General features: G+C 39.9%; 1 protein-coding gene across 1 annotated transcript in view; it reads left to right on the top strand.

Annotated features, from left to right (window-relative positions):
- The window catches only part of plch1 (phospholipase C, eta 1), a gene marked incomplete at its 3' end in the record, with an annotated part of 77,981 nt that overhangs the window by 3,470 nt on the left and 51,867 nt on the right, over positions 1-22,644 (top strand). The window contains exons 2-3 of the mRNA XM_083913483.1: positions 5,417-5,524; positions 21,784-21,930. Coding sequence (XP_083769609.1) covers positions 5,446-5,524; positions 21,784-21,930 — 226 coding nt within the window. The 5' untranslated portion in view covers positions 5,417-5,445. The remainder of the gene's footprint in view (positions 1-5,416; positions 5,525-21,783; positions 21,931-22,644) is intronic.

Below are 22,644 nucleotides of genomic sequence, written 5' to 3'. Positions count from 1 at the left end.
TTTACATATTGTTAGTAGGAATACAAACTGTAGGGATGCCCCACATACTACATCTGACATGACATGTGAGAACGGCAACTGTGCCACCCCTACCCCCTAATGTATGAAACAACCTAATTCAAACACAACATGAATTGCAATGTATCACCTGTACACCCTATACTCTTAAATCAATAAATCAGTGAGTTACAGAGTTAGGGAGTAAGGGAGCACACAGGTTGTTTTGGAAACTATCTGTCTAGCCATCAGCATGCCAAGACTGTTTACTCTCTGTTCTGATAACTGCCTTACAAACAATTACAAGCTACTCATTGACTCCGCTGAAAGGCAAGGTGGTTTACAGGCTGAATGCCAGTAGGATCCTCATCCAGCCCAGTTGACTTGTAGAGAAGGGAGATATAAAGGGCACAACACAATGGTGCTGGATTTAAGCCATAACCATCGAGACAGTTACAGATTAAAGAAATTCCCAGCATTTATGGCAGCTGGTCACATAAAGCACTATTATTTAGATACAGTGCTCTTTGGCATGTGTCAGTATGGGGTGACAGATGCTGCTCTTTGTGGCAGCGTGTCGTGAGAGAGCCCTTGTTACATACATATGTGCATATGTAAGGGATGATTCGTGCCATGCTACATCTGCTGTGAAAACTAAGAAGCCCTTTAGAAAAGATTTATTGTTTATCAGAACTAGGGTCTTATGTTCATAGTTTGGCCATCAGTTATGTTAACGTTGATAATCTTGCTAAATTTTAATCTGATGAGGCAAAGAAATTTAGCACTGAGACAAACCAGTTTAGGATATTAGTAAATTGTAAAAGTTAAACTAGGAGTCTAAAATATGACTAAAGATAGACATGAAAGTGTTATTTAATAAATTGTAAGTAGATTTGTGGAGCTGTCACTGAAAATTGTACTTTTGTGATATCTTTACTGGACATCTCATCTATGTAAAGGATGGGCAATATATCGAATCAGTATGATTAATCCATAGCTGTATTTTTTAGCTTCCAATGAAATATTTAGCTCTGCATCTTCCACAGCCTATAAAAAATGGATTGCTAACCTGCCAGATAAAATATGTGTTTTACAAGCAGGACAGACAGGAAGTACTAAAATGCTGCACTCACATGTTTCTGATTGTATTACTTTTTGTTTTATTTAAACATACTACAACAAAACTTTTTACTTGGGGGCATCCTCGACCTACTTCCTCCCAGGGCCTCAGAGTGACTCATCAGGCAGTCTGGCAGTGAAAGATTTATTTTTAAGATGCTTTCTCTCCCACTAGCCTGAAAGACTGGAAAGAACAGACTGTATTCCCCAAGGTTTAGGTTCCCTTGAAGGTTCCTGTTACATGAGTCAGTTTACGAACTCACATGCAGTGACACACACTTAACCTATTGTCATTATTAAAGGAATAGTTTGACATTTTGGAAAAAAAGCTTAATGAGATGATAAGCTCAACGACACCCTGTCTATGGTTATATGATATGAAGGTTTGATATTATATGAAGCTACAACCTCAGTCAGGTTAGCTTAGCTTAGCATAAAGACTGAAAACAGGGGGCAGCTAACATGGCTCTGTTCATAGGTTACAAAATCCACCTACTAGCACAATTGGATTATTAATGATTTAATTGTTATATTGTATTTGCTTAATCCAAACAATAACAGTCTCTTCTAGTCAAGACCCCAGGTAGTCCCTGCCCCCGGCAAAAACACATTACACATAGCACATAACACTTTTTCTACCAATATAACTTAACATAATTCATGCTTAATTGATGAACTTTTGGGGTACTGGTCGATGGGTTTTGCTACGTAATGACAGAGCGAACTCCATGTTTCCACAGTGCTAAGCTGAACTAATGATCCGCTTGCTAAGTAACTTTCTTTTTAATGGACAAAGATGAGAGCGTTGGGAACAATCTTGTTATCTCACTCTCAGCAAGAAAGCTAATGAGCGAATTTCCCAAAATGTTGAACTATGCCTTTAATTTGGTAATATTTTGATAATCCTACTTGCCTTGAACAGGTGAATACAAGCCTTGTTTGCAAATATATAGTAATTTCCTTTGGTTCAATTCAATTATTTAAATGTTTTGCCTCTAATGACTAATATGATATACTGTATATACAGGATATCCCAACAAATTCTACACACTTTAAATCATTGTTAAGTAGGTCTTTATTTAAATTCATTTAATAAAAAAATGTAATAGAATTTACACTATGAGACCTGCAACAGTCGCTGAATTGAGACCAGCCATTGAATGTGAATGCACGCAAATACCAAGGGAATTGTTTCTTGATGTGTGTGATTCCATTGCGTTGCATTTTCAGTAGTATCTGGACCAGAACGGAGGTCAGTTTGACCTCATCCTACAGGCGGTGACAAAACAATAAAATTATGTTTGTAAATTTTATTACGTTTTTTTTTAATAAACGTAATTTTAATAAACACTTAAGTGTGTATGCATTTTTTTGGGACACCCTGTATTTTAAATTGAAAGTTTATTTGACAGGGACAATAAACACACATTCAATACATGAAACCTGATGCATTTTACTTATACTTTACTTAAACACAGTATATCATTTTCATGCCCAGTCCAGTATAAAATATACACAGTCGCAGAAGCACATGGCATTTACTGAATAGTAGCACATACAACTAAATGTAATGATTGCATTCTGGACTTTTCTTTAACTACCTTTCTAACACCATGGAACAACAATCCAGGGAAGATTTGTTATGAAATGGAAGTGAGTGCCATTTTTTTGTGCGGATTTAATGGAAAATGCTGTGCAAATTTTGTATGGCTTGAGGGAATATCACATTCACCCTTGAGCTCCTGGTAATTCTGCTACTGTTCTCAGAGCAGTGCTTAGTGAAATGCTGGGTGGTGAGGTGTTACATTTAAAGGCTTCAGCATTAAAGACACTGTCAGATCTTGTAACTTTCTAACTTTTTTAAGAGCTAACTTGCACATTCTGGCAGCTTATTCTTGCCATGTGACTTCAGCGTTTACGGCGGGTTTGTATTATCTAGTCATATCCAGATCTAAAGCTGCTCAAACAATGTCTCCAGTCATCTACCACTGCTGGGCTCATATCTCTAATTTGGACTCTGTTATGTAAACAAACAGTAATTTAGAAACATTATTCTGTAATTAAGCAGTGAGCCGGTGGGGCTGTGTTCAGTGAGTTCAGAGCAGCTGGGAGACGTTTCACGCAAGGTAAAGCAGAGTTTAATGACCATGGAGAAAAGCTACACAAATATTCTCAAAGTTTCCATATTGCAAACATTTTATTACTAAGCAGAAATTATGATCAATCAATCAAACTTTATTTGTATAGAGCCTTTCATAGAGGCTGGTTACAGCAGTTCAAAGTTCTTCACAGATGACTGACAAGCCAATAATAAGACGGAACAACTGGAGACAACAGAAAAGGCCGAAAGAGTTTACCACATGTAAAAGCTATGATAGCAGTAATAGTAAAACAGAATGAATGAAAAAAAAAAAACTAAATCAAACAACTATAAACTAATAAATTGATAAAACAACAATAAAAATGACAATAGAATACATATAGATAGAAAAAAAATAAATAAATCAATGAATAATATTCTGCTCTAACAGCCTGTCTTGCCCTGGATATTTTCGGCTTTTCTTTAAGTTTCTGTCTTTTTCTTTTAACACCATCTACTATCTCATCACATCTTTTTGTAAAAATGAATCATTTTATTTTATCAGTATGTTGGAACTTCTCACACCAGCACCAACCAGAGAACAGGTACATTTTGAATCACTAATAATAAAATATTACTGATGATATAAACATTATTCTTACATTATTCAGTAAACAAAACAATTTATAAGCTGCTTGTATTTCACTGTAACTTCTATTGCCTACCTGAAAGTTATACTTAATGATAATTGACAACTGAAAATTGCTTTTCAGAAATTTCTTCTCTTGCTTTTGCTTTTAATTTTATGTTTTATCTCTAATTGTTATTTTATGTTTCTTTCTAATGCTTTTAATGTTTCATGTAAAGCACTTTGAATTAACTTGTTGAATTGTGCTATACAAATGCACTTGCCTTGCCAACTTCCCTATTCAAAGGGATAGAAAAATGACTTATCCAATCTAGAACTATTGTAAGAGAGCAGAGATTTGATGCACTGTAAAAACAAACTGGTGCTAAAATACGTTAATTATCCATGTTGACCCATTGATTCGCCACGACATGTGTGTCATGTTAACAGAACGAGTGGGTCTCTGTCCATGTGGTCCGTCATAAACACCACAGACATTACAGGCTTTCGTGCTTTAAAGTGAGGCGGTGGCAGGGTCACAGGAAAGTACTTTCACCTCAAACATACTTAACCCGTGAGATCTACGTGTTTGACCAGACAGTCACCACTCCTCGGGTCAGCCGGCACCAGACGCCAATAACTGTCCCAGAGGCTCCGAGCTCTTCCAGATCTGTACACGTCCTGTGTGTGTGTGTGTGTGTGTGTGTGTGTGTGTGTGTGTGTGTGTGTTTGTAGTTGGAAGCAATAAATCACAGAAAGACGGATGAGCAACAGGTGGGGAAACACTAAGGGGTGAAACTGGCAGTAGCAGGGGTAGGAATGAAAAGTGATCAGGAGGAAGTAGTGGAACTTTGAGAAACCAGGAATGAAGGCAAGGAGAAACACAAGGAAGATAAATGGGAACACCTGGAGAGAGATGTAAAAATCCAAGGAGCACAAATGATGGACAATGAGAGCTAGCTAGAGCCTTGGAAAATAGTAGGAAATGTTGAGGTCTGAACCCCATAAACTTTACGGTGAGAGGTGGAAGAGGTGGTGATGCTCCCACTACAACAAGAAGAATGTGTTCTGTTTAAAAAAGCAAAACCAAACGAACACATGATTCAAAGATTTATCTCTAGGCCAACAAAATGCAAATACATGCAGATGAGTTTCTGCCTTATAGTATAATCTCAAACTGTGGAGTCACAAGATAATTTCAAACTGCAGTGGAGAAGCTTTTGTTGTAGTTCTTTATTCTTCATACAAAACTTTTCCAAGTTGCATAATTTGTTTTCTTTGCACATAATTTAAAAATAAGTTGTCTGTAATTATAATATTTCATGCACTATTAAACTCTCTCCCAACTATGTTTTGAGACCACATTTCTTATGACGATGTTAATACTGACATTGTCGGACATAGCTTTTTAATAGCACATTTAACATCCAGGTTTTAGTAAACAATACAAGAGGATACACACATTACGACAATGTCTCTCATAGTAACTTTATCTCCCTGTGCAAAAAGGAAACAATTTAATTCCTTTTTATATGCATTTGATTACTCCAAAATGTTTGGACAACACAGTTAAATCATCTTCTTCTTCACAGATCATTTAATTGTTTGTCCTCCTGTCACCATGAGCTCCTGGGTGGTGAACAGGAAAGGAGAGCCACAGTACTGCCGGCACTTCCTGACAGACAACAGCACCTTTCACGGTAAATACACACACACACACACACACACACACACACACACACACACACACACACACACACACACACACACACACACACACACACACACACACACACACACACACACACACACACACACACACACACACACACACACACACACACACACACACACACACACACACACACACACACACACACACACATAAGCGAATAATGGAAAAATAATGTACAGTACATGCTGTGTGATAACTGTATGTCATGGGAATGAACAGTAGAGGGAGACTCATCACCAATATTGTGCCTCAAGCTCAGGCTTTTATATTACAGACAGCACAGCCAAAATCACTAAACCCTCATTACTGTTCACTGGTACACAAAACCTCAATCTCAAGCATTGTGTGACATGAATGAAAAACTGTCCACACATCTTTATTCAATAAAAAACAAAACATTGATACTAGCAGGCTACATCACCTGACTTGCTTTTCTATAAGTTTCTCTTCATGGGTTATTTATACGTATTAATACAGTGAAAATTTAAAACAAAAAGAGAGCATGTACAAACATTCATGATTCAACTTGATTACCTGACTACGACACATATGTGCATACCTGTTTATGTCAGTGATAGGATTTTAATGAACCACATCAAATACATGTTCCGTTGTACTTAAAGCTGAAATGAAGCAAGATGTCAATTTGATCATGATTTATGAGTTCTGAGGCGGTCAGGCAATGCACAGCTGACACAAATCCGTTACAAATCCCGGAATTCTGTCTGCCTCTGTGGCTGTCATAACTACAGCAGGCAGTACACTTAAAGCCTCACCTTGCCTTATCCACATCCCACCCACTGTATGAGCGTGTACTTTCTGCTTCTCAGCGAACTGTAGAAGAAATCAGGCTTGACTGCTTCAGTAGGCTACTCTGCTGTGGATGATGGATTGACCTGATTGATGCTGAGAGTGAGAGTGAGAGAGTGTGAGAGAGACAGAGAGAGAGAGAGAGAGAGAGAGAGAGAGAGAGAGAGAGAGAGAGAGAGAGAGAGAGAGAGAGAGAGAGAGAGAGAGACACACACACACAGAGACAGACAGACAGACAAGGGCCTGTTTCTCCTTCGGTCATGCTCCAAGCTGAAATTGACTTTTCTTCCAGAATTTGTGATTAATTAATACTGGTAAAATAAAAATTGATTAGCCCACTGAGCACGGAATGTGAATAGCTGAGAGATAGATCAAAATAATCAATCAATTGGAATGAATTGGCTTTTATAGCTTAACCAGACTTTCGTCTCTGTTGATCTCTTATTCTCTTTGTGTCCAGTTTGCCCTTACTTGTCAGTCAGAACCATTTTGAAAACATATGCCTCACTGTTCTTTCCCTGTTTATTTTCCAGATGACTTTGTTTCACTCTGCCTTTCCCCCCCTCCTAACAGTTGTTTCCAGTGTTTTGGGAATGACAGAGCCGGCGATACGTTTTATTTTGGCCGCGGTACATAAATCAGTGTGAGGAAGGGGGCTTGAGGGGAGGGGCGCTGTCTGTGATCAGGCAGGCGTGGATGAAAAGAGGTTTACAACTTTGAAAAGTGAGCAATCACTGGAAAGCTTCGTTGCACTGCTTGCACATGGTACACACACACACACACACACACACACACACGTAGCAAAGTAGTGTGACATCGGTTGTCAGACATGTCTTTTTGTTCCTCCAGACAGCACTAATCAATTTGGTAACCGACTGCTCTGTCCTCCAGTGTCTGAACAGAACTCCTTATGTGTGTGTGTGCATTTGTGTGTGGCTGTGTGTGTGTGTGTGTGTGTGTGTATGTGCTTGGTCATTCCATAATTGTCTCCTGCAAACCAAAATTAAATGGCTTTAACGTGGACCAATGAGCAAGACTAATCTTGGAGCTCTAAATTGACCAAACTTTCATTAGGGAATTGACTCAACTCGAACTAACACACACACACGCACACGCACGCACGCATGCACACACACACACGCACGCACGCGCGCGCACACACACACACACACACACACACACACACACACACTCGGTCTCCTTCTTGGGACTCGGGGCACTCCAGAGCATCCCTCTTATTCCGTGAAGAATGTCTCCTGCTGCGTCTCTGAGGGAGCATTCAACCAAAGAGACAGCAAAGTGGGTCATAGCGCTGGCATCTCTGCGCAATAATGACTGATCCTATGATACACCGAGGAATATCTGACCAAAAACCAAACAAACTGATGCGATAACAGTTCACTTTGGTGGGGAATTCAAACTGTCGCCAAACATCTGAACCAGTCGGGTCAAAGCTGATGAAATGTCCCAACATGTCCAACTCTGGCGGTTAAGCTCTGCGCTATCATTCACTCTCGCTCACTCTTCCTTATTAGCAATCACTCTCCGTCCCGTCTGTCTAACGAGCGTGTGAGAAATCGGCTTATCGTTTTTGCCTCTGTGTGTTGCGCCTGGTGAGAAGAGAGGATTTGCGCGCAGCGGCTGTGAGAGCTCTGATGGTTTGTGAATCCACTCCGCAGACTACACAGGGAGGCAGATGCTGAGGTGCAGCTTGTTTCAGTGCTCGTTGTTTTTTTTTTTGTCTTTTTGACAAAAAGTGACACTATATAATCATGGCGCGTTTTATGTGAACGTCCAATCATCATGGAGAAACGTTCTGGCCAGGCATGCTTTAATGGATTTTCGAACCGCTACAATTAGGAGCTAAAAATAAAATGATGTCCAAAACGCATGGAGGGACCTTGTGAGAAAAACAACTCCAGTCCTAAATGGCAGAGCTTGAAGTTTGCAGAAATCTCAGTTTGGAGAAGGGTAAGTGGTCATTTCATCCGTCAGTCTCACATGGAAAGGAATTCACCGTGTGGTGCACGCATTCCCTTGGATAACTACACCAGCCTTTATTGAAAGCAGGCTGAGCCCATGCGTAATTTTCTCCATTGCACTTATTTTTGATGAGAAATGTCTCCACCCACGCTGCCACAGACACTTGCGAAAGGAGTCTTAATTGAATATTGTCAATTTGCATGAAGGATTCTATTGTGCAATAATTAATGTTTATCAACATATTGGTAACAAAGCGTTAGAATGAATCACAAGATATCACCCAACCGACTTGTTTTTTTCCTTATAATTCTGTGTGCATTTAGAAACGGGTGTCAGATGTTGTCAGTTTATATGAGAGGTCTTGATGAAGAGCAGCAGTGGAGCAACTGTCCCTGGTGCTGAAATGCCCCTTTTGTTCTTGTCACTAGGGGGCAGAAAAGCCTCTTAATTTGTGGATTTGACGAGACTGCCCTCAATCCATATGTGGATGTGCCACATCCTTCACAATCCTGCATCCTTTGCGCTGTTCACAGAAATGCATGCATGCTGTCACTGCAGTGCCCTAGTGAGAAGATGCCACATAGCATTACCACATGCCACAGCTCAGTAACAGAGGTGGATTGTTTTGTCATTGGCATCATTAAAAACAGGAGCCATTTAAAACCCAGACAGGGCATTTTGGGGCCCACACATGGTGACAGAGCTTTGGGTCAAGCTTTGATGGCAACATTGAAGTCCCACCAGTCCCTTGGCTATTAAAGTGACTCTATTACTCTCTCCTGTACGCTCAAAAATATGGCGTATCCCTGGCACTTAGCAAGCAGGATGTGTCAAGCTGTAAGTATTCACCCCTGCAACTGTTTTTTCTTTATCTATGTGAGCATTGGGGTGTGAGAGGGACGCCCCTGCTTACTTCAGTGGCCAAGAGGTCTACGCCTCCTCATTCATTTTGTCAATACTTGTGCTAAGAAGAGTCCCATGGCACCACAAGCCCTTGCTGAGAGAAAAGGAGAGGAAATGATGGAGGGCAAAAATGTTTTTGGAGGCGCATGCATAGTTGCTAATCTCCTCCACATGGAGGAAATGGCTTTTCCGTGTAAAATGTGTTTTTCCTCATGTGTCTCTCCTGTACTGATGATGATGAATCTCAGCATGCTCCCCCTTTTTTCTCTGCCTCTTCCTTTCTGTCGCTCCAGGGCAGAGAAACAGCTAACAGACAACATGGGGGGAATCTCACTCATCTTTTCTCTCTTCTCCTTTTTCGTTTTTACACACATTTTTTTTTTAATTTTACTCTCCTCTACTGAATCTTTATTGGTACTGACTGCAATGTGTCTGTGAGTATGAGTATTGGAAACCATAATGTAAACCGTAAAAATGCAAACACTTAATGTGTCTGGATTTAATCAAAAGCTTGTGAGAAATCTAGGAAAAAAATTCAAAGTATGTCCAGATGAGGTAGCACCAAAAATGTCAACCAATACCGCTCTTCTCCTCAGGGCAGGGTATTGGACCTCAATACGTTTTCGGTACCGACTGAAATGTGTCCATAGCACAGACTACTGCTAACCGTCAAGTGCCCAAAGCTGGTGTTGAATATTTGATCAAGTAGTTCCTGACTTATTAAAAATTGTCTTGCCAATTTTTGCCTTTTTATGTAGACAAATTGCTCAAAGTAAAGTATCTAAATAAGTAATAATTCCATATTGGTGCTGAAAGTGAGGTTTTCAAACTCATCATCACCTAGTTCACACATCTGATATCAAGGGAGCCTCTAGCATCCATCTATGTGTATTCCACTTCATTCTGACGCAACGCAATTTGCATTTACATAGAATTTAACTGATGATGACGAGTTACCGTATCATCCTGCATATTGACTTAGCCGCTGGCACGTCACATTTGTTCTTGCATCAAGCTTTGAAATGTGAGTGTAAAACAATGGCTAAAACCTACTGGGAGGCAGTCATCTGTATAAAGCAGAGCTATACCTTTGTCAAGGTGAATAATGGTAAGCAAATTATCCCCAACCACTGGCTTTTATGCCATTTCCTCCATCCCTTCAGAGGTTAATAAGCTACCTAGAAGCCTGGTCCTCTTAGTGACATATAGCCAACACTTTTAGGCTTCTCCTGTGTCCCGAAATGAAGCACCAGTAAATCAGCTACAGTAGAGTTTCTCTCCAATATTTGAAGCAGTTGAAGATCAGACAATTTACATGGCAGTCTGGCTCTGCTGCCAACAGATACTGTATCTCAATCTACACACAGTCATTCATCCAGTCTGGCTTTGGGAGGAAGAAATAGAAAGCTTGAACATTGCAAGAACATCAATACACACCCCCACCCAACCATCCAACCCACCCACACGCTTACCCACACACACACACACACACACACACACACACACACACACACACACACACACACACACACACACACACACACACACACACACACACACACACACACACACACACACACACACACACACACACACACACACACACACACACACACACACACACAGGCTTCACTTCCTTCCTTTGATGTCAGTGCTGAACTCCACTCAGGGAGCCCCCTGTAGCCTCTTTAGTGAATGCATTATCATGCTGCAGTTGTCATGTGTTTATTTTCATTCCGGTGGCGCTCTACTCTCTGCACCCTGGGGGGATCTGGGAACCCATTTGTAGCATTGGGCGGCTTGAGCGCTGCCTTGAGCGCTCTTAATTAGGCAAAGTGAGTGACTGTAAGATAAGAGTGTGTTTTCCCTCTTTTCACTCATCATTTTCCTGTATTTCCCTAACCTTTTATGGAGCTAATAAGAGGATACACCAAACTAATTCTTTACTTCTTCAGGGCAGGTTTTATGTAATGAGTTGGCTTTAAAACGTATCTACTATTGAATTTGTCCCCTTATATGTGAATAATTTAGCCTTACCAACATCATGTGCTGTAGAAAGTGAAGCCTGGAAGCTGTAATAGTGAGGAAACACTGCCAATGGTAAGCTGCCATTTTAATCATCATGAATTAACGGCTGTTACTAGTCAGTAGCTGTTTCAGTGTCACTAAGGTTATGTTATTAACGATACATACAGTGTAAGCAAGAAGGCAGGAATTAGAAGGGAAACCTGGAACCGGAAAACCAAATTGAGCTCAAATCAGCATGCAAACATGCTCCTCTGCCCTGTTGTGTGCCAAAGCTATGACCATAAAGATTATTTGGCATAGCTTGAGATTTTTCTGTATTTGTGTTTTTCTCTCTCGAGTTTTGCTGTCTCGTTAGAGTGTGGTGATTTCACATTTTTTACATTATGCACCAATCAGAATTTAAGCAGAACCACTGGCAAAATTAGCCAATGTCAGTTCATTATTTGTGCAATATGTATGATTGTGACGCTTGAATGAATATGACCACCCGGTAGTCACTTTGCTGGCCATCACACTGGTGGAGCAGGTGATGGAGTTTTGAATTTGCCAAGGCTCAAGCTTAGCACTGTCACAAATGTGCTACTGGCTTTTGGATGCAGCCTGATTTCCCCACATTTATCCCGAAGACATCATCAAGCTGAAGCTGTGCGTCTGACTAATTTAATTTCATAAGCCACTGAATGTCCTGAGAGGAACAGTTAAACTGGGTGGAGATTGGAAGGCATAACCCCAAATTCAGGACTATAGTTAAGAAGATATGATGAGATTACAAGATGCGGTGCTTGGGGTTTATTATTTTTTATTAACACAGCTGAAGTGATATTAAAAAGCATGCTGCTTATTATGCTTAACTAATGTGAAAACTAGACTTTTTTCTAGTTTTATAGATTTTTCACAAACATTATCAAATTACTATATATATATATTAAATTATATTAAGTGTAGACTTAAATTTGGTGTGAATGGATGTGTGAATGGTTGTATGTCTCTTTGTGGTTGTCTGTGTCAGCCCTGTTGACCTGTCCGGGGTGTACCCTGCCTCCTGCCCAATGTCAGTTGGTATCAGCTCCCTGGTTTCTGTATATGGTCTCTATGAAAAGTGTCATGACATAAATTCTGTTGTGATTTTGTGCTATATAAATAAAACTGACCCTCCCCCGCCGACCCTGAAATAGCTGTTACAGATAATTGATGAATATACTATAGAATATCATTGAATACAAGACAATTACCTACAATACAGAGACAGTGGATCTCCGTTTGTTAATTCTGTATCCCTCCCACTGGTGATATATCCAGCTCTTCCAAGTTGCCAAAAATTGCCTGGAGATTTTGCTTGCATTTGCGCCGGATTTCAGGGAAATAGAGCTCCATGTGTTTTCCATCAAAGTTAAATCATATTCTCTGTTTTCACGGTTGCTTGTAAAGAATGGGGTCTCCCTTATTTGTTGGTCCAGTAGGCTGCATGAAATGTAAATACACATAGTAGAACATGGGCGAAGAGGACTTCTCCCTCAGGAGAGCAAAGCCTGTGTGAAATAGAAGAGCATTTAGTACAAGGTGGACAGATGTGTTGTCAGTGATTCCTGTAATGTTAGCACCCACTCACAGCCCGCATGTCAACCCATTAAATCATACTTTTAGTAGTACTTTATCATGCATGTTATGTCATCGTTCTTATACTCATATCCCACTGGTTGACCTGGACGATCCCAGCTGAAATGTAGAGACACACATCTGTTGCACTCTACTCCCGTACTTTTAGTAATCGCTCCATAAACAACACAACTGGAGCCGTTACATGTTGAATCTAGGTCTGCGCATCAGGGTGGCAGGTTGGCAGCCACACTGACACAGCAGCACATGTTCTGAGAGACCTGCAAACATCAGAGAGAGGCAGATGGGAAGAGCAGGAAGTGGGAGTGGAGAACAGATGACCAAGAGAAAGGTGGAAGTGTGTGTGTGTTTTCAGAGGGAAGACTGTCATTTGAAGGTGCCGCCACAGATCACAGGATGGTACAGAGGAGGATGAACAGCAGGAGTGCTTGCTTGTTGTTTGGAGCATGGAGGCTTTCTGTTTGAAGCCAATCTGGAGATTTCCTCAAGACTGATGTGAGGAAGTGTCTTTTTCTCAGACTTTTGAGCTACAGGTGGAGTGTGTTGCACTCGGACCGAGCAAAGGAGGACTCATACTGTCTCCTTATTTTCTGAAGAGAAAATGGAGGAAATAAGTTTCGGTCCAAATGCATTATCTGCTTATAAAGTACGATACAACTTTATATATGGTCCTTCTGAAAAGTCGGCTGTGTTGACTGTCGCAACTCTCCTGGCGCGTAACGTCTACCATATTGGTGGCACCTTGGCTGTACCACAGAAATGTAGGCTTGCACAAATTGGTAAGTTTGTGTGTGTGAGAGAGAGAGAGTCTAAAAAACTATAACTCAGTGTTCCTATATTTAAATATTTTTCAACTGCATATTCCCATTCTCAACACGACATGGATGTATTTTGTATAAAAACACCTCGTTCTAATATTTTTTTCACTGTGCAGTTTGTCTTCTGCAGAATCGATGTGTCTGTTTGAGTGTGTGTGTGTGTGTATGTGTGTGTTGTGTTTGGCCAGAAATTTTGCATATTTAACCTATTGCCTGCCAGTGCTATTTATAGCAAAGGAAAATAACAGGAGCTCATGTTTATGTATCAGAATATCCCCAGGATGATCAAATTGCTTACTTTCTGCTACCATAACTTTGAACCTGTTTGTCTTAATGAGATGTTGTTCATTACATGCAAGAGAAGATTCATCTTGTTTGTGTGTTGATGTGTGTGCGTTTTACCACTCATCATAGCAGTAATAATGTGTAAATGTCATTCATTTTTGTCCCGTGGACAGTCAGTCATCCAAAACTGAATCACATTTTGATGAAACTTCAGCACACAAAACAAACCTTCAGGTCACGAGAGCCCACAGAGAAGTGCGTAAAGAATTACGATGCCAAGCCTGCATTCAGACAGTTTTATTTTGGTGTGACTCGTTGTGCTTCATCAACTGGCTTGGATCATTCAGGTGGTGGTGCCTTATGTTAGGTGAAATGTGCATGAAGGATCAGGCAGATGCTGCTGAATATGAATTTATGTAGTCATGAATAATGTATAAGAAATCTTTGGACTGTGGTCCATTCGCGCCGCCGCCCTTTGACCAAATCTTAACAGAGATCTCACACGGAGCCATTCAAGAATTTCAATATTATCCCCAACTGATAATGAACATTATGAAGAAATGAGGCTGCAGGGAGGGCTGAGAGGATTCTCATCATGTCGAGATCAGAAATGACAGCTAAGATTGAAAATGGTGAATGAAAACTGCAAATGGATGCTGTTGTTACCGCCCCAGCCTGACCTTCATGGTATGGATCTTAAGGTGTATGTCAATCAAAAACACTGTCAGTATAATCCCCGTACACAGCCAGTATGGCAGCCTGGACAACTAAACACTAGATCTGTTTTGCGTTTCCACTGCAGACTGTACTCTCAAATATTGTTGGGGTTATTGTTGTATGGTAATAGCAGTGTCAACCACCCAAGTGCAGCGTTGTTGTTTTTACGTTTTACATTTCTTCCTGCAAGAAAACCGTGGAAAACCATGTGCTGTAAAATAACCTGAAATGAGATTCCTTTTTCATTCACTGCTTCATCCAGCTCTTGCTGTATCTCCTCTTCAGCGACGATGCAGAGGACCATCTGCACAGATTAACGGACTGCAGGGCTTCTTTAAATCCACCTTTTAGTATCAGATCAGTCATGCTCTAATGTGTAACAATATGAACTGAACAAACTGGACTGCTTGTGAGGACAGTCGTTGTTCATCAGGTTATCTCAGATGTGTCTCTAACACCTACCCCATTAAAATATATTTGGATTTTCGGTGCCTCTGTGGCAAGACAAAGCTTTGATCTGCTCTCTCTGCTCTGTGCTGACAGAGATGCTGAGATTTTACATAAGCACACACATGCACACACATAAAGACAAACACACACCAACACACGCTCTTTGTTCCTCAAAGGAAATAAGAGCCAAAAACATGGTAGGACAAATGAAGAAAAAAATATGCTTTAACTATTATTCTCCTCTAGCTGCAAATCATTTTATTTTCTACTTGGGTGGAGTTTGTATTTTTAAATTATTTTCTGTGAGGTTGCAAGATAAGAACTGGCAAAGCACAAATACTGTTGCCACATAAAGCAAAGCATAAAGATTGTTAACCTACATATAGATGCCAGTGGGGGTTAAGAAGACATTCAATTTTCAAAACATCAAATGTTTTTTTTTTAGATCTCCAACAAGATACTGGAAATGAAAGTTTAAACTAAACTGTAAATTTAGATCCCCATGCCCCAAATGGTTTGAGCATTCATGCTTGAAAATGGGACAAGAGATGGGGATAAAGAATTGAAGGGCACTGATCCTTTGATACAACCATCACATCCATTCTCATCTCTGAGTATGAGGCAACTCCCCTCTACTAGACAGAAATTAATCCTATTGCCTCTTCTACTTGGGTCTATTGCCTCGTAATCTTCAGCCTAACTCAGTTTGAAGTGTGACTCTTCATGGTCCTTATCGTTGCTGATGGAGAGTAAAGCGCCTGAAGAGTGCCTGCAAAAATGTCAAGAATTAAGTAGAGAGATGGAGAAAAAAAAGCAAAAAGCATGAGAAGAACCAATACTGAGAAGTATCTTTATAAGCTGTGTTTTGATTCGAAGAAACAGACAAACAGACGATGAATTGTATATGTCATTCCTCTATTTCTGGAGAGCTGCCTCATGCTGGCTGTTGAGCTGGATAAAAAAAAGCACACTTCTGTATTCCCTTTAAGCTTCTCCTGCGAAATATATCTGATTGCCTCTTGGAAAAAAACAAAAACGTATATATATATAAACTCCAGGGGAATTCTTTTTGAACAGGCATGTACTTAGTGATGGCGAAGTAGCATTCATTCACTTCAGGCCGGATTTATGATGTTATATATCTAAACACACAAAAGCAAGTGTTTCTGGTGTGAGATCCCAGAAGAAATTGCCTGTTCACTGGACTAGAGACTGCGGATTTGATCAATGCTACAGAAAACCCACATTTGACAGTGACCTCCATTGATTCCTTCGTTAATGAAGCTGTGGATTTCAGAAGTGGCTATGTGAGATAAATAATGCAAAACAGCCTATTTTCTTGTTTCCGAGTAATTCTTTCCACCGAGCGAATCTCTTCAGTGTCCCATTATTTTCTGCAGCTCTGAAGAGTTGTCACAACACTATACGGTACTTGCTCATGTATTATATGCGGATAGGGGTTCGTATTTATTCCTATAAATGATCAAATCATTTGTATGATAAATGACTAAGAACAAAAGTCTATAGAATATATAATGTCATGTAGAATATTACCATTTACTTTTTTACCAGACTCCCACAGAATGTAATGAAGATGCTAAATTCCTATTCTGTCCTATGTCCTGGTGAATATTATTATGCTGGGAAAAAGTGCTTTTTTGTTTATGATATACAGAAGTTATAAAAAAAGAATGTATTTGTATGTAATTAGGATTCGTTTTCTTGATCCACTATCATCTGCAAGTTGTATTTGCTCATAGTAGCTTTATCTATTTTTTAAGACTAAAACCTAATCTTACCAAAGTTTATCCGTCACTAGAATAAACCTTTTCCTATTCTCAGCGAATTGCATGGAAATGACAGGAATTAGCAGTTACCTGGACCCTCTAAAAACCCTTGACCTTAAACATGAGCTGATCTTTCTCAGTATGCCCAGGTGGAGTTTTGTCTCTGTAAGCCAATAGTCAAACTGTTTCGAGGGGAGATCCCAAGTTGACTGTTTAATATACATGGCTGCTTGTTTCTCTTCCCACTTGCTCCATTGTGTTATCAACATGGCCAGTTGTGTGACCATTAATGCATTCATGATGCATTCGTCATGCACCATTGGAGATAACACCCAGGGCTCAAGGGACGTAAGCTTACGATGGTGTGTGTTTAATAATGTCCCGGGAGTGAGCGTCTATGACTCAAAGAAGTCATTGAGTATAATATCGTGAACAGAATTCGTGTCATGGCTAAGTCTATCCTCAGGACATAGAGCCTGTTAACAAATACTCTACTCAGCTTGTGTTCTGTTAAGCATGCTTCAGTATGTGTTTAGGATCCATGAGAGGTTTGACTATATGACTGTTTTTGAAGATAATCACCCATGTCATCTCAGATAATGCATTTGAATAATTTGTGTATTTTGTTGTGTAGGCTATATTTATTTGGGCTACTGTGACACCTTTATGGAAAGAAGATTACAAAGGACCTATGACTTTAGAACATTTTGTATTTTTCATATTTCTAAGGGGCTAATAGTCTGTTTCAGGCTGTAGTTTTAAACCATAGACTGTAAATAACGATGGATGGCTTGACAGCTCCCTAAAAGTGAAGCAAAAAAGGATCTTGGTGGCTGGATGCAGTAGAGGTCATAAGTCCTGCTCCCTCCATGTAAGCGGATGGGACATGGGCCAAACCCCCCAAAAAGCACATTTTAGATACATTTTGCGCAAAGATGATACCTGTCAATAAACATAGTTTTTATCATGTTAGGATTGATCTAAATAGTATGCAGAACTGATCGTTTCACATCATGTTTTTCTTGTATGTTTGGATTTTAATCAGTTATTTAATGCAATAAAAACTGCGGGACAACCACGATCAACTCATGACTGGTCGGGCAGGTGTATGGGCGTCACATATGGCGTGACTCTACAGACCGATCCCTACCGACTCTGGTAGCAAAATTACAACATGGCGGCATAAAAATCCGTGATATTTTGGCTTCACTTTTGTAAAGTGTGAGGAAGTGGAGCCGCGTCGTCCATCTTTATTAACAGTCTATGATTTAAACCCTTTGAGTCATCATAGGCTCAGATTTTTTTTGCTTGTCTACATGGTTCTGATTTTCTTTGCAGAAAATGCGATTATAGGCATTTATACAGTACATTTACTTGTATTATACAGTATCAGTCAAAAGATTGGACACACTTTCCCATTCAAGTCCAAACTTTTGTACTGTACATATACTCCCAAGATCTTAACCAAGAATTTTTAAAAAACATGTAATTCAATTGATATACTGTATTATTTTTTATGGTTCAAATACAGTACAAAGTGTTTTGATTTGTTCAAATGATCACGGGGAACTGATTGTGTGTATGTGATCTTTATTGCAAATTATCTGCTTTTTCTTTCTATTTCTATTCTAATGGGTTTAGGAAGAGAGATTAGAGTCATGATACAATATGGTACCAGTTAATGTTAGGTCTCAAGGCTTGTAGTTGACAAGTGTTTTTTTATAGACAAACTGCTATTTTATGTAACCTGTATTTAACCAGGAAATACACTCATTGATATTGAAAAAAAAAATTTTTTTCTGGCAAAGACATGCAGCAGCATATGTAACATAATTCAAGACAAAACAGAAACATATAGCAATAAAATGGAAACAAATAAAACATAACAGTCATAAAAAACATAATTAAACATTTAAAACATCTACAGCAACAACTTTGGTGCATGTTAGTGCTGTTCCTTTTGCAGTTTTCTTGTTGTTTTAAACTGTGTGTTGTAGAAGATTCCCATCACATTGAGGGATTAAAGTTCAGAGAAGTGTGTAATTCTTTGTAGTACTTACCTGCGTTTTTGTCAGTTTGGGATTGCAAACATTAAGTTGTGGACAGCTAATTTAAAACTTCTATGCAGTGGTGTGCCTTGTATTATGTAAAGCCCAGTTCAGACCAAAGATTCACAATGAGACAAAATTGTTTTAGAACATTGCAGGTGAAAGTTGCAGCAGTGTGAACTGACCCGTCTCGTCTGGACTCAAACCGACGTGCAAACTGTCAGCTAGTTGAAATGGCAGTTATGAACGGAGGCTCAACATGCGTCGAAAGACAGAAGAGAGAAAGAGAGAAAGAGACTGAGGGCCCCTCCACATGAAGACACATTTTCCTGTAACCACACAACTTTAGTATCGTTTTGGCCGACCACCCACATGCAGCCGTTATTGTCGGAGCCTGAAAACGGTATCTTTTGAAACTGGGTCCCAGAGTGGGAAGATTTGAAAGTGAGCCGAGGCCTTCTGGACCAAAAACCTTTTAAGAACGACGGAGAAAAAGAAGGTTGTTTTCGATCGTGTGGACGTACCCTGAGAGAGAGAAGGTCGAGAGAGCAATGCAATGAAGAAGGAGAGGGAGCGCCATAATCAAGAACAAAGCAGAGAATCAGGGAAATAAAACGTTATTTTCGGCATTTCATCACTACTAGACATGCAAATATAGTGAGTATCTCACTACTTCTGTCCTCATTTATATTTTATAATGCTACATATATTATCTAGCCACGAAAAAAAAGCCTGAAAAGTCAGAGGTTAGAACAGAAGTCCAGGCGTTGCTGTGGAGAGGATACCGTCTTGCCTCGTCTCACTGGTGTGAACTGGCAGGTTTCAGAACCTTGCAGATCTGCACGCTGCAACATGTTGCAAGTTTCATCTTGTCGCGTTTGGAATCTTTGGTCTGAACTGGACTTAACAGTGCATTGCCTCATCTGTCATTTATGTAAATGGTTTATGAAATACTACAGGCCATCTTTGGCATTATTAGTCATGTCTAAATAGAATAAAAACAAGAAATGGGAACAAACAAGCTGTCGACAGGTATTTTTTTTCAGTATTGATTATTATTAATATTATTCAGCACTAGCAAAGATTTTAAGGGTGTGTGCATTCCTCTTGGATATTGCTTCATAGAAGGAGAGTCTATCCTTGACAGACATCCAACCAATGAAGGTGTCCTTAAGAAAGCCTCTGAGCTCTTGGTAGCAATGTCAGCAATGTCAAAAATGTTGTAGTGCATTTTCTCCTTCGAGACATTTTTATTTGATAAAAGATGGATAACAGTGGCTTTTATCACTCTTAATCTCATCCTTTTGAAATGAATTGTGTGTGTCATGTAAGTGAGTAATGTCCCTAATATTTCGTATGACGCTGTAAGGCAGTTTGCTCTTCATCTAGTATTTCTGTTCAAACCTATGTTTAAAAAGAGGCAAAGAGTGGAGTCTGTTAATTAAATATAAACATGTCTTCACATGATCTGTTGGCATTGTTGTTTTTAAGCTCTTTATTCACTGTAAAGACAAATTCCGCACCATATTTGTAAACTTATTTTAGACATTTAGTGCATGCATGCATGCAAACACGTGATATATCACAAACACATATGAAAAGCCGAACACATGCACTCATACGCACACTTGATCACACACACATGATCACACACACACACACACACACACACGCAGACGCACACACACACACAGACACACACGCAGACACACAAACACACACACACACACACGCGCACGCGCACACACACATGCGTACGCACAATCCACTAATGAGGATGGAAATCCTGCTGTCTCTCTGCTGTCATCCCTGTCTGTATCCCTGCCACCAGCTGTCACAAAAAGTAAAAAGTTTGAAGTTTTGTCTTTTATCTGTTCTCCACGCTGGCCAGTGCCAGGCAGTCAAGCAATCAAACACAAAGTCACTTCTCACCTTCATTTCAAGCCCTCTGTTCTTCTCTTCAGAACACTCCACCATTATTTTCCTTCATTTCAAGTGTCTTTAATTGAACCTTGTAGATGACTGTTGAATTGAGTTTTCTCTTCAGACTATATTATATATATTACTTTTATATTATATACTGTATACTATAGCACATCAATCCATTGCCTGAACAGGAGGTGAGCTGTCATCAGCCTGCTCTCATCGTGAAAATGTGAAGCATCTGTTTGCAGTCAGATGCCATACCCATCAAGTCAGCCTGTTTAGAGGGAGAATTCATCCAATTTACAAAAAAACCCGTCATTTTTTAATATAAACCTAATTGCCTTCACCTCTGTTGTAAAGAGAAAGGGACAGATAACCCAAAACCTAAGCGCAAAATAACAAAACTATTTTCAGAAGTATGTTTTGTATGTTTTTAAAATGTTTTTGGGGCTGAAGCAATATTTTAAATCCTCACTGCAAGATGAAAACTGTTTTCCCAAGTCATAGCTTCCACCTGCCTCAGCACAATGTTTATGTTTCTTCTTGAAACATAGACTTAGACCTGGTGAACAGAGAGACACACACATCAGTTCTCTCTGAGATCTCTCTCTTTCTTCCTTCTCTCTGTTGCCTTCAGCAGCAGGTCAGTGGGAAACAGAAAAGCAGCCCTGTGCGTCCACACAGTAGCATCGCTGTCGCAGTTTGGACTCTGACCAACATCAGCTGTGGCTGCTGCGCTGATTGAGCGATACTGTGACACTTTACCTTGATAAGTAAAGCCAGACACCTGTTCCCATTGTGTCTTAATATAGTGCTCCACTGACCCCAGTGTTTGTGTGTTTTCTTCTGCAGTGGAGAGATGCATGGGTGCGATGCAGTCAGGGACACAGATGGTAAAGCTGAAGGCAGGATCCAAAGGGCTGGTGAGACTCTTCTACCTGGATGATCATCGCTCCTGCATTCGCTGGAAGCCCTCACGCAAGAGTGAGAAGGCCAAGAGTGAGTATGCATGAGCACACACACACACACACACACACACACACACACACACACACACACACACACACACACACACACACACACACACACACACACACACATACACACACACACACACACACACACACACACACACACACACACACACACACACACACACATTGGTCTAGTGAGTTATGGAAATGCATAATGGGAATAGCAGATTCCAACAATGTTAGAGCAAGACCTGAACGAGGAACTTAAAATCCTGATTTGGCCAACAGCTTTATGGAAAAACTATTCTAAATCGCTGGAGTATTCCTTTAATTGCTGAGATGAATGTGGCTACTTTGCTGAAAAGGGGCAAAGAACATGTTCAGTCAGCATCCATCACACTTAACAGATCACTGCTTTATCCATCTATGACCTATTCTCCTTTCTGTAGTTGCGTGCTCACAACTGTGCAATGACAACCTTATCACCTAGAAATTATGGTTACAACTCATTTGAAAAACGGGCTTCAAGGAAACATAATGCCGTACAAATTATTATTTTTTTCTCAAAATAACATAATACTAAACCTATCAGTATAATCCTCAAAGACATATTATTCCAAAATGTTTTATATCAAAATGATCTTGCAAAAAAATATCTGCTAGCAACAACTACATCATTTTCATAGTATATTTAGTGCTGGCACAACTGGGTTAAGATTGGGGAAAGATCAAAGTCTTG

Source organism: Echiichthys vipera (assembly GCF_963691815.1).
Source record: "Echiichthys vipera genome assembly, chromosome: 5".
Taxonomy (NCBI): Eukaryota; Metazoa; Chordata; class Actinopteri; order Perciformes; family Trachinidae; genus Echiichthys; species Echiichthys vipera.
Note: the sequence above shows the minus strand (reverse complement) of the source record. Positions and strands in the feature narration are given on the sequence as shown.